This window comes from Aulostomus chinensis, chromosome 21 (genome assembly GCF_037954235.1).
Source record: "Aulostomus chinensis isolate RoL2024-O1b breed Wild chromosome 21, RoL_Achi_v1.0, whole genome shotgun sequence".
Lineage (NCBI taxonomy): Eukaryota > Metazoa > Chordata > Actinopteri > Syngnathiformes > Aulostomidae > Aulostomus > Aulostomus chinensis.
In genome coordinates, this window is record NC_141340.1 from 23630401 (window position 1) to 23643351 (window position 12951).

At 47.5% G+C, this 12951-nt stretch overlaps 1 protein-coding gene across 3 annotated transcripts in view; it reads left to right on the plus strand.

Annotated features, from left to right (window-relative positions):
• Positions 1–12951, plus strand: part of LOC147242066 (polypyrimidine tract-binding protein 2-like) — a 33202-nt gene that overhangs the window by 12476 nt on the left and 7775 nt on the right. For 2 of the 3 annotated variants that reach the window (XM_086190925.1, XM_086190923.1), the window contains exons 5-13: positions 5182–5322; positions 5414–5569; positions 5723–5833; positions 5931–6141; positions 8867–8982; positions 10504–10537; positions 11029–11121; positions 11298–11514; positions 12851–12928. In XM_086190925.1, the coding sequence (XP_086047051.1) occupies positions 5182–5322; positions 5414–5569; positions 5723–5833; positions 5931–6141; positions 8867–8982; positions 10504–10537; positions 11029–11121; positions 11298–11514; positions 12851–12928 (1157 nt within the window). The remainder of the gene's footprint in view (positions 1–5181; positions 5323–5413; positions 5570–5722; positions 5834–5930; positions 6142–8866; positions 8983–10503; positions 10538–11028; positions 11122–11297; positions 11515–12850; positions 12929–12951) is intronic. The other variant, XM_086190924.1, reaches the window with a different exon arrangement.

Below are 12951 nucleotides of genomic sequence, written 5' to 3' on the forward strand. Positions count from 1 at the left end.
GCTTTAATGCAAGTGCAATGTAGGTGAGATGCTTGCAGTGAGGTGAGAGAGAAAGAAAGTAGATGAAAGGGTTCACAAGAATCGTCACCACAGCAGAGGATTACTACAATATCACCACACAATAGCAAGCAAATTAAACTGAGGTTCGTCTGGTCAGCTATTGGTCTGTTAACCGGTGATACACTATATTGCCAAAAGTATTCGCTCACCTGCTTTGACTCACGTATGAGCTTTAGTGACATCCCATTCCTAATCAATATGACGTGGGTCCACCCATTGCAGCTAGAACAGCTTCAACTCTTCTGGGAAGGCTGTCCACAAGGTTTAGGAGTGCGTTTATGGGGATTTTTGACCATCCTTCCAGAAGCGCATTTGTGAGGTCACACACTGATGTTGGCCGAGAAGGCCTGGCTCCCAGTCTCCGCTCCAATTCATCCCGAAGGTGTTCTATCGGGTTGAGGTCAGGACTCTGTGCAGGCCAGTCAAGGTCATCCACACCAGAATCTGCCATCCACGTCTTTATGGACCTTGCTTTGTGCACTGGTGCACAGTCATGTTGGAAGAGGAAGGGGCCGGCTCCAAACTGTTCCCACAAAGTTGGCAGCATGGAATTGTCCAAAATGTCTTGGTATGCTGAAGCATTCAGAGTTCCTTCCACTGGAACCAAGGGGCCAAGCCCAGCTCCTGAAAAACAACCCCACACCATAATCCCCCCTCCACCAAACTTTGCACTTGGCACAATGCAGTCAGACAAGTACCGTTCTCCTGGCAACCGCCAAACCCAGACTCTTCCATCAGATTGCCAGATGGAGAAGCATGATTCGTCACTCCAGAGAACGCGCCTCCACTGCTCTGTGAGTCCAGTGGTGGCGTGCTTTACACCACTGCATCCGACGCTTTGCATTGCACTTGGTGATGTATGGTGTGGATGCAGCTGCTCGACCATGGAAACCCATTCCATGAAGCTTGGAGGTCTGTAGTGATTGACTCTGCAGAAAGTTGGCGACCTCTTCGCACGATGCGCTTCAGCATCCGCTGACCCCGCTCCGTCAGTTTAGGTGGCCTACCGCTTCGTGGCTGAGTTGCTGTCGTTCCCAAACACTTCCATTTCCTTATAATACAGCCGACAGTTGACTGTGGAATATTTAGGAGAGAGGAAATATCACGACTGGATTTGTTGCACAGGTGGCATCCTATCAGAGTTCCATGCTGGAATTCACTGAGCTCCTGAGAGCGACCATCCTTTCACAAATGTTTGTAAAGACAGTCTGCAGGCCTTGGTGCTTCATTTTATACACCTGTGGCCATGGAAATGATTGGAACACCTGATTCTGATCATTTGAATGGATGGATGAGCAAATACTTTTGGCAATATAGTGTGTGTCTGAGCATCCAGCTTATTGGGGCGAACACACTCGAGGAATCAAACAGCTTTTGCACAGAAATAAATGCAGCTCTTATGTAGCTAGGCGTATGTTAAGTGTTTCTGCCCAGACAAATGCCTGTTACTGAATTGCTCCGATCCACCAGAGTATAAAAGTAAAGTCCGCCTTACGTTGCACAAAGCTTGGTCGGTGGCTGTGCATCCTGCAATGCGTCGTCTCGCTCTTCTGGCGATGGCGAAGTGATGAGTCCTTCGGTGGCAGCAAGGATCTCTCCGCTGAGGAATAAAGGCTTTTCTGGTCTGTGACAAAGTTGCTCACTCGTCCTCACAGAGCACAATCGGCAGATTGTGCAGAGACTTGTGGCGGATTCAAAAATAGAAGGGTTATATAAACAGCAGTCCATGCACTTGGCCTGCAAGTTGAAGACTGTAACCTAGGGTTTAGGGGGATGAAGAAGTCAAACGTTTGATTGCTCCCTTTCGGCATCCAGGTTGTGGAGAAGCTTGGCACAGCTCTGTACTGTGCAGTGCACAGGGAAAAAAACAATGAAAGAGGGTCACGGTGCTGTGATATTACCTGAGTGAGAGCCTGGCTTTAGCCAATGCAGAAGTTGGATCTGCATTCTAACATTGCCGCACCTCGTGTGACGGTCAAATGATGTTTTATGGCATCTTTGACTATGTTTTGGTCAACTCTAGCTCAGGCTTTTGGAGGGACATGAATGCATTTCTATTGTTCTCTTGGGGCACATGGCATGAGGTCCCAATAACAGGGAGCCAGTGCAGAGAAGCCAGTACAAGAGAGATCTGGTCTCTTCTACCAGTTCTAGTCAACATGCGGACAGCAGTGTTTTGGACCAGGTGGAGAGTCTTTAGGGACTTATTTGTCCAGCCTGGTAGGAAGGAACCTAAGTCAAGTCAATTTTATTTGTATGGTGCCAAATTCCAACCAAAGTTTTGTCCTGACTCTTTCCAAGTAGAGCAGGTCCAGCACCTCCCTCCTTCAATGAACCTCCACCCAACAATTCTCCATCAGCAAGCACATCCTGCAACAGCAGCCACCAGAACCTTCCTTTACCAGCAGGAAGGTGGAGCAGATCCAGGATCAGTGGGGACGGAGAGAGCGGGAGAGCAGGACAGAGACAAAGACAGAGAATGGAGGAAGACAGAGAGACAGAAGGAAAGAGAGGGACAAAGATAAAGAAGGAGAGACAGGAGGAGAGACTGATGGACAGAGACAAAGACAGAGAATGGAGGAAGACAGAGAGACAGAAGGAAAGAGAGGGACAGAGATAAAGAAGGAGAGACTGATGGACAGAGACAAAGACACAGAATGGAGGAGGACAGAGACAGAAGGAAAGAGAGGGACAGAGATAAAGAGAGAGAGAAAGGAGGAGAGACTGATGGACAGACGGGGACGTGAGCAGGTGGAGCTACCTGTGGCAGCTGGAGCCTCTTCAGGTCTGGAGCCTCCTCCAGCAGCACCAGGATCTGGGATGAGGGGAGAAGAAGAGGAGTTAGTAACATGTATGAGGACAGGGGGAGGAGAGAGAAGCCCAGTGCATCATGGGAGATCCCCAGCAGTCTGAGCCTATAGCAGCAGATCTAAGGGCCAGCCTAAGCAGTCCTGACTAAAAGCCTGATCAACAAGGAAGTCTTAAGTCTGCTCTTAAACATAGAGAGGGGGTCTGGATCCTGGACTGAAACTGGTAGACGGTTCCACAGGAGGGGAGCCTGATAGCTGAAGGCTCTGGCTCCATTCTACTGTTAGAACTCTAGGAACCAGCAGGAACCCTGCATCCTGGGAGTGAAGGGTTCTAGCTGGATCATAGGGGACTAGGAGCTCTGTCAGGGATGAAGGAGCCTGACTGTTGAGGACTTTGATGGTAGAAGAAGAATTTTAAATTCTGTTCTGAATTTGACAGGGAGCCATGCAGAGAAGCAGTCCAGGAGAGACTTGGTCTCTGCTACCAGTTCTAGTCAACACGCGGGCAGCAGCGTTCTGGACCAGCTGGAGAGTCTTTAGGGACTTATTAGACCAGCCTGGTAGGAGGGGGGTGCAGTCATCCAGCCTGGAAGTGACGAAAGCAGGGACTAGTTTTTCTGCATCTTCTTGAGCCAGGATGTGTCTGATCTTAGCGATGTTTCGTAGATGGAAGAAGGCGTCCTGGAGATTTGTTGAATGTGGGAGTTAAAGGATCCTGGTCAAAGAGAACTCCTAGGTTCCTTACGTGGTGCTGGGGCCAGGGTGGTGCCATCCAGGGTACCTGTTTCATCAGATCAGGTGGTCCTCAGGTGTTTGGGCCCAGCACAAGAACTTCAGTTTATCAGAGTTTAATAAAGGAAATGATGGGTCCTCCATGTTTCCTGTCCTTCAGACAGGCCTCCAGTTCAGTCAGCTGGTTTGTTCCATGTGGATCATTGATGAGTTCAGCTGAGTGTCGTCTGCATAGCAGTGAACATTCATGGAGTGTTTCCTGATCATGTGACCTCGAGGAAGCAGGTACAGGGTGAAGAGGACTGGTCCAAGCACAGACCCTTGTGGAACACCAGAACTGACTGTAGTGGTCTCAGAGGAACCATCATTAACTGGTACCAACTGAGATGACCTAGTAAATATGACCTGAACCAGTTTAGTGTGGTTCCTTTAATACCAGTGACAGGTTCCAGTCTCTGTAGAAGGATATGGTGGTCAATGGTATCAAAGCTGCACTGAGGTCTAATCAGACCAGCACAGAGACCAGTCCCTCATCTGGTACCAGTAGGAGGTCACTGGTACCTTTGACTAGTTCTGTTTCTGTGCTAGGATGAACCTGGAACCTGACTGGAAATCCGGTAATAAGCTTTTGATTTGAAGAGAGTCACAAAGCTGTTTAGCAACTGCTTTCTCCAGAATCTCGGAAAGAAATATAACATCGGATTTGGTCTGTAGTTGGTAGAACTTCTTAATTACTGCGACAGATTTATCATATCTAAGAGGGACGCTAATAAGGGGTAAACTCTTTTTAAGTGGCTTAGTTGGGTTAGAAGAAGACATTGTTGTACTGGGTTGGTGAAGGTCAATGGGAACAAAGCAAACAAACCCCTTGTGGTTCCCTTTGGCAATCTCTTTGGATGTCTGGATGACTCTCAACACTAGCACTGCCATATGTGTTTTGCACGTTAAAAAATATATTTTTCTCCTTATTCCGATTGGTTTAAAAATGTGCTGATTTGCCCTGTTGTTGGCATCGCCAGCTCAAAGACAGTTTGTCACTTAGCAACAGTGGGAGATGCTGTGGGTGTCATCAGCTCAAGAAACATGATGTGGACTTGGTATTCTGTTTAGATTTTATGATGCTGATTTTAACCGCATGTGGCTCAGACGCTCACAACAATGGGCCTTCAGTTTCAGCTAGTCTGTATTCATATCTGTTGCTTTATCAGTTTGTCTAGCTTTTTCCACTTCACCAAAACAAAAGCAATGTCAGAAAAAAAAGAGTAGGGAAACATACTTCAACAAACTGCAATAATACACATTGATGTCTAGTTTTTTTGGGCAGGATTTAAATCGGCCTTTAAGTTACTATTAACATTACTCTGTAAACTTGTGAGTCTGATGTGCAGTCCCCACATGCAGGAACACACTGTAAGGTGCACGGCTACCAGCATGTCTGGTAATTGTAACTGTACAGGATGTCACATGAATGAGGATTCCATGACAACTGGCGGATGTTAGTCCATATATGGTAAATCTTAGCGACGATGACAGAATATTGCAGCAAATGTTATCAAATGTCTCTCGTCTGTACTTGCAGGCCTTCTTGGAGATGGGGACAGAGGAGGCTGCCATCACGATGGTAAACTACTACTCAACTGTCACTCCTCATATCCGCAATGTCCCCGTCTTCATTCAGTACTCCAACCACAAGGAACTCAAGACTGACTCTGGAAATCAGGTCAGTAGCTCAGGATGACACATCTATCCACTGTTGTCGTTTTGATTGTGATGGTAAATGATCCTCACTGACGGCTGGTGTTTGAACATAGCGGACGCAGGCGGTGCTGCAAGCAGTGTCAGCAGTGCAGTCTGGTGGCTCACCCAGTTCAGACATACAAGAGGCTCTAGCTGCAACCGCCAGTCCTGTGCTGCGCATCATCATTGACAACATGTTCTACCCTGTAACACTGGATGTTCTTCAGCAGGTAAAAAAGAACTCCTCTCCGACCATAGGACACAGTGTAGAGATTCTGCGATGGGTTTTCGTCCATTTGTGAGCATGTACATGTATAGAAGTGAATGCAGCCAAGCGGAGATTGTGGATTCATCCTTCACCAGATGAGATTCTCTCTTTCCAGATTTTCTCCAAGTTCGGCACTGTCATGAAGATTATCACCTTCACCAAGAACAATCAGTTTCAGGCTCTTCTGCAGTTCAGTGACCCTGTCAATGCCCAGCAGGCCAAACTGGTAGGAAGTCAAATCTCCATCCTTAGCCCTACTTTTTTACTGATAATTTTAAGTCTATCTGGGTTGTTAGTGTAAATCATGCGGCTTTCACCTCCAGGCGCTGGATGGCCAGAACATTTACAACTCATGTTGCACGCTGCGGATTGACTTCTCTAAGCTGGTCAATTTAAACGTAAAATACAACAACGATAAGAGCCGTGACTACACGCGACCCGAGCTGCCAGCTGGTGACGGCCAGCCCAGCCTCGACCCTGCAGTGGCCGCAGCCTTCAGCAAAGACTCCACCTCCCTCCTCGGTAAGATCCCAGGTAGATGGCACTTTTATTTCTCCTCCTCTTGCCCTTCATGTCTTACCCAGGCCGGACCTATGGCACCTGCAAACCAAACGCTAAACCAGCTGGTCATGGCCAAATCATTTTAACTGATGAGTTGGGACGAGTATCCTTAGGATTTTATTGATATAATTTTATCGATACTACCCTCTGTAGTTTTGTGCATTTTATTTTTTTCCAGAAAGTGGCACCGTCAGATTTCCTTTGACAAACAATTTATGAGGAATGGGTCAATGATTGAATATTCATATAATGTTAAAAAATCAAAGTATTATGCGCCTATTCATCCAGGTAGAGTGTTAGTGGCACATTCAGGAACAGTTAGGCTGTTTCCTGAACAAGGACAGAAGGAAATTTCCTCTCACAAATGCAGCGATGACCAGCAGCCGCTACAGAGGAAACAGTTGTCACGTGTGGGAGAGGCAAGATGGCTACGCCCGGCTGCTGTGTTTTTTCCTTTACCAGGCAGGAAGGTGGAGCAGACCCAAGCTACATGGGGACGGATGTGTGCTTTGACCTGCTGGAGGGAGAGGTAGTCGGAAGACAGAGACAAATAATGGAGGAAGGCATATATATATCGTAGGAAAGAGAAGAACATAGATAAGGAGGGAGAGAAAGGGAAGAGACTGATGAGACAGACGGACAGAGAAGAGACAGAAAAGAGAGGAACAGAGACGGAGGTCGACAAGAGAAAAAGGAGGATGCGCTGGAGGACAGAGACAAAAATGGAAAAGACAGATGTAGAAAACAGGCACAGAGAGGGGGGAAAGGAGGGAGTGAGAATGACAGGCAGACGGGGACATGAAGGAGACGGAAGGAGAAACAGGAGAGAAGGACGGAGGACGGGAGACTTAAGACAAACAACAATAATAAACTATCTACCAATGATAACACCTACCACTACTGAAGCATCAACTTCAACATGATATGAGCATTACAGTACTAGAATTGATACTAATATTTCTAGCGTGCTGATGTTACTGCTAGTACAACTAGTACTAGTACTTCTGGCAATACTGCTACTCGTATCAGTACAACTAGTGGTGTACTGCTTGTACAAGTATGACTAGTGGGAGCACCAGTACTACTAGTGGTAGGAGGTGTCAGCCTGAGGCTCTGCAGGTCTGCAGCCTCCTCCCCCCAGCAGCATCAGTCAGATATCTGGTAGGTGTACTTGTGCTAGGAGTGGTAACCCCACTCATACCACTACTACTAGTGATAGTACCACTAGGACCAGTACTACCAGTACCAGTACTACTAGTGGGAGGAGGTGTCAGCCTGAGGCTCTGCAGGTCTGCAGCCTCCTCCCCCAGCAGCATCAGTCAGATATCTGGTAGGTGTACTTGTGCTAGGAGTGGTAACCCCACTCATACCACTACTACTAGTGATAGTACCACTAGGACCAGTACTAGGACCAGTACGACTAGTGGGAGGAGGTGTCAGCCTGAGGCTCTGCAGGTCTGCAGCCTCCTCCCCCCAGCAGCATCAGTCAGATATCTGGTAGGTGTACTTGTGCTAGGAGTGGTAACCCCACTCATACCACTACTACTAGTGATAGTACCACTAGGACCAGTACTACCAGTACCAGTACTACTAGTGGGAGGAGGTGTCAGCCTGAGGCTCTGCAGGTCTGTAGCCTCCTCCCCCAGCAGCATCAGTCAGATATCTGGTAGGTGTACTCGTGCTAGGAGTGGTAACCCCACTCATACCATTACTACTAGTGATAGTACCACTAGGACCAGTACTAGGACCAGTACGACTAGTGGGAGGAGGTGTCAGCCTGAGGCTCTGCAGGTCTGCAGCCTCCTCCTCCAACAGCATCAGTCAGGGATCTGGGAGGTGAGAAGCACCAAGACTCAGAGGAAGAAGTCCAGTTAGTGACCTGCAGCTGTGAGACAGGAAGGAGGACAGGAGGAGAGAGAAGCCCAGTGCATCATGGGAGATCCCTCGCTAACTACTGGAAACAGTTTCAGATGTATTTCCTCTGTGCCTCCATGAGCCACCAACAGAGCAGGCATTTCAACTGAGTTGTGAAATTCTGACTACAAACAATACAGTGTGAATGCATACAGGTCATGTGATTGACTTTCTCACTCAGAGAACACTGCCATCCAGTTTATCTGACATGTACTTGAAAGCAGCGTCACTGTTTGGCTGCAGTGTTTGCGTCAGTGTTTATGAAGCAAGGCCTCATCAGTTTGTTCAGTTTTCGTCAGTCTCTCTCAGCGTCAGACTTTGGATGATCTCTGTCCTATGATGTCTTCACCCTTTGTGTCATTGCTGCTGCTTTTTCTTCTGCTTCATGGCTCATTTAGCGTGGATCAGTTACTTTTATTAGTCGACTAGCCAATCACAACAGAGTGCTCAAGCTACATTCCCAGTCAAAAGTCACTGCTGTTTTTCAAAATAAGAGCAAACGGGGTCGTAACATTCAACACCCACCAAAATATGGAACATTTTTTCATACATTCATCTCAAATATTTCTATTGCAATAACTATTGCATTGATTGTTTATCGCTTAGGCTTAATACCGACCCCATCACATAATGGCCCCATGAATACCAGTCCGTCCCTACTGATGAGGCCATGTGATTCAACACTGACTTGAAAGTATTTCTGTCCTGAACTGAGACCGTCAGTCTGTTATGTGGTGGAAGTGCTCTTCCACACTCCATGATGGTTTTGTCTACTCTCTGCCAGGAGCCCTGAACCCTCTGAGCGCAGCAGCGGCTGCTGCTGCTGCTGCAGGAAGGGTGGCGTTAGCTGGACAGGCAGGCTCCAGCGGGGTGCTGCTGGTCAGCAACCTAAACGAGGAGGTCAGTAATGCACATGTCAGACACACCATCTGAGGCTGAAACGCCACCATCATTACATCACAACCTTTGTGTTCTGTTTTTTTTGCTGCCATTTCCACATCCATTTGCTGGTCAGGACACCTGAGACGCTCACCTGTGTACCTCTGATGACACTGTTACGAAAGAATGAGAAAGTTCTCCAGCTTTAGTCGACATGACTGATGAGGGTTTGTGGACCATCAGATCTGTTGGCATCCTCAAAATAAATTCAGATTCCTAGGAAATCCTTCAGGGTTCAGACGCGATTTACATTTGGAAGAGAGGAGGAAGGTGACCTGATGTCACTGTGTCACTAACACTGCGCTACACCAGGAATCCCAGTTAATCCATCAGATTTCTCTGTTACTGCTGACATGACGCCTGGTTTTTGTCTAACTTTTTCTTTGCTGTATCTTCTAATGTGTTTAAATGCCTTGCAGCTTGCTGTTTCCTTTCCCCTAGTTTCCTTTTGGTCAAGACTCATTATGTCCTGCCAGAGACAGGGACACTTGATGTGTCCGTCTGGTGTGCCTCTCCCTTCCCCTCATTACACTGTATCTAAGTGGGCTAACGTCTCTCCTCTGTTTTCTCTCTAAGTTCTCCTCACTTCTCCGCTAACGAATCATTCTGTGGTCTCCTCACTTGTGTCTCAGCTCTGGGACCCAGAAGCTGCCTCCTCGCTGTCCTCTCTCCCTCTGCCTCTGTTTCTGCTCAAACTGTGACTTGATTCACATCCACGATGGCTCCTCGATGTATCAGTGTCTCTGCTCATCAGTCTGAATGATTGTGGGACAGTATCCTACAGAAGATACTGAGCTTCAACCTTCTCGTAGCCTCTCGGACTTGTGTGAACGCCATCATTTCCTCGGGTGGCCTTCACAGCAACTCCTGCACGACTGTAACTGCATGCTCTCTGAGCTCATGTTCCACTGGAGCCTCTCAGTCCTGGCGACGTCCTGGCGGAAGGAGCTCTGACCTGCTGCATGTCCTCTCTCTCTTATATTGCTGGTTTTATTATGATTTCATGACTTGCTTGTTCAGGGTGATTATTGCTGTATTTTGATGACAGAAACATTGATCCAAGCCATTTCTCTGACCAGACTACCTGCATTATTCCAGTGTACTGACCTCTATTTTATTTTTTGTCCCTCCCCCCTCCTCACTTTTTATTTTCCCCCCCAATTTGCATTTGCCTCCCTCTACATCTCTCCTCTCTGCCCCATCCGTCTCTCCCTTCACCACTCACCCTCCTCCCTCCCTTACTCCATCTGCTGGTGGGGGGATTTTGACCCCGCCCCACCCTCCTCCCTCCCCCATACCCTCTCCATCATCCACCTGCTCCCCTCCTCCATGACCCATCACTCTCCGGGGGGAAACAAACCACCATTCCTCCTACCTACCTCCGCTCTGGATCGATCTGTCCATCTCTACCTCCGCTCCGCTCCGACTCTTCTACCTCTCTACCTGTCTCACGCTGCTTGTTGCTCTTCTCTCCCTCTAAAGATGGTTACGCCCCAAAGTCTGTTTACCCTCTTCGGTATGTTATCGTTAGCTCTCTCTCTCTCTCTCACTCTCTCTCTCTCTCTCTCTCTCTCTCTCTCTCTCTCTCTCTCTCTGTCTGGCTCTCTCCTCTTCCCTCTTCTTTTTCCACCCTGTCGTTAAGACATTTGTCATTATGATTATGATTAAGTTGATATATCTGTTTGGTAACGCTGCTGGTTTGGGTTAATGTTGATGACTTTGTCCTAGTAGCTAGTTAATGCATGGTTAATAATTACGTTTGCATGTTTATTTGTAGCCATCTGACACAAGTAAATAACGTATCTGTTTAGAGGGTGCCTCTCTCTTTCTTTCTCCCTCTCCTCCTGTCTCTCTCTTGCTCTCTCTCTCCTCAGTTCTTGAGTGTTCTGCTCTTCTCTTTTCTGTGATTCTTATCTCAAATATCCTTTTGTGAACCTCTAGCTGGTTGTTGTTCTAACTGTCTGCTTTCTCTCTGCTGCGCCCCTCCTCCCCGCGGCTCTAATCTAGGAGTGTATGGGGATGTCCAGAGGGTGAAGATCCTCTACAACAAGAAGGACAGCGCTCTCATTCAGATGTCTGACACCAACCAAGCTCAGCTCGGTGAGCAGGCGCCATCGCAGCTCTTAACCTGACCCCTAACTGTGTGCTAGTGACGTGTGCTGGTATTATTGGGGCACTGACGCTTTGGCTCCACGCACAGTATGAAATTATGTAAGTAAAACTCTGTTGCTCCAGTGACATCACCAATGACTGGCGCTGCTTTGCTTTCTTCAAAGCAATGAGTCACTTGAACGGCCAGAAGATGTACGGGAAGATCATCAGGGTGACGCTGTCCAAGCACCAGACGGTGGCGCTGCCCCGTGATGGCCTGGATGACCAGGGCCTGACCAAAGACTACGCAAACTCTCCACTTCACCGCTTCAAGAAACCCGGGTCCAAGAACTTCCAGAACATCTTCCCACCATCTGCCACGCTCCACCTGTCCAACATCCCGTAAGTTTCAGCGCGTTCATGTGACACCAGTCCATCCGGGTCCATCCAGCTCTGGTTGTCCTGTTCGAAACAGGATAAACAAATGTAGAACAAATGAGTGTGGAGCACCTGCAGTCACAGGAACGGGAAAGGGACTGGAAATATGTCTCTAGTCCAGGTCCTGGACACGCCCTTAAAGGCACTGCTGTCATGACATGCTGCTGCAGTATGAAAATATGATCGACTCATCCAGATGTTAAACCAGGTACTTGTATTCCTGGACCTAATCTTCAGGTGCTAGGGTGCCTAGATTAAAGCAGGCAAGAGCCCCAACAAACAACACTGGTATCAAATAGCACAAAACTTCTGACCAAATACCTCCATCAGTACTCTGAAAAAATGGCTTTTGGATGGATTGTTGGTGCTTTCACAAAATATCAACCTTGTCCCCTCCAGTGTTTTTCAAGATTTTTCACTAAACTTTTGAAACCCCCAGAGTATTTTATGCGATGACCATGAAAAACTGAACATAACAAAAGACTCAGGCCTCTGTTTTCCTTCTCATTTGGGGAAGAAAGAGCTTTTTCTTGAATCAGTGCTGCAGAGAACTGCAACATACAGTTGGTTCATCTGCAGCAGCTGTGGGTTCTCAGGGCTGTTGCTGACTCGCTTTTGGGGCCTAGACTTGCTGGACTCCGCGAGGTGCAGAGTAGCACCCACCACCACATGACAGTGACAAGATCTGACAGCTAAAGCTTGTTAATGGTGGGGGAAGAGTTTGATCATGAGCAGAAATGTGTGTATAATGTCAAAGGGCTACAAAGAATTTTTTCAGTGAGTCAAAGGTGCGTTTATTGAGGTCGTCAGGTCACGTGATAGTTCTGTAATATTCAAGAAATAATGCCCTTTTCATTCCAAACAACAACAAAATACAGACCAAAATAAAATTCCATTTCAACATAAAATCAGTAGCTGACTAAAACCAAACATGACCCCTGTCATGAATCCAAAACCAGCAGGAGGGTTGAGAAGACTTGTCTTGTGAAGTACAAACACAAAGAACCACCAGGAAGAAGGACAAATGGATTTCTGTCCTGTGGCGAATCGCACATCTCAGGAATCCCACGCTAGCATCCATGCTAAGATCAGACCCAGGTGTGACCAGATGTGTGGTTCTGGTCTGGCTCAGACCAGGTACCTGAATCTGGACTCAAATGAATGCCAGTTCTGCTCTTGGGACATTGCAGGTAGGGTTATAACCAAGTCACCAATAAACAAAAAGGCAGGTAGTGAACGTGTGAAGGGGTCTTTGTCTGCGTTTGATTGTTGCTGCCAATCCTCTTCTTCATCTCAACAGACAAGATGTTACTGAGGATGATCTGCGGCTGCTCTTCTCCAACGCTGGGGGCACAGTGAAAGCCTTCAAGTTTTTCCAGTAAGTAGACTGATCCCACGATC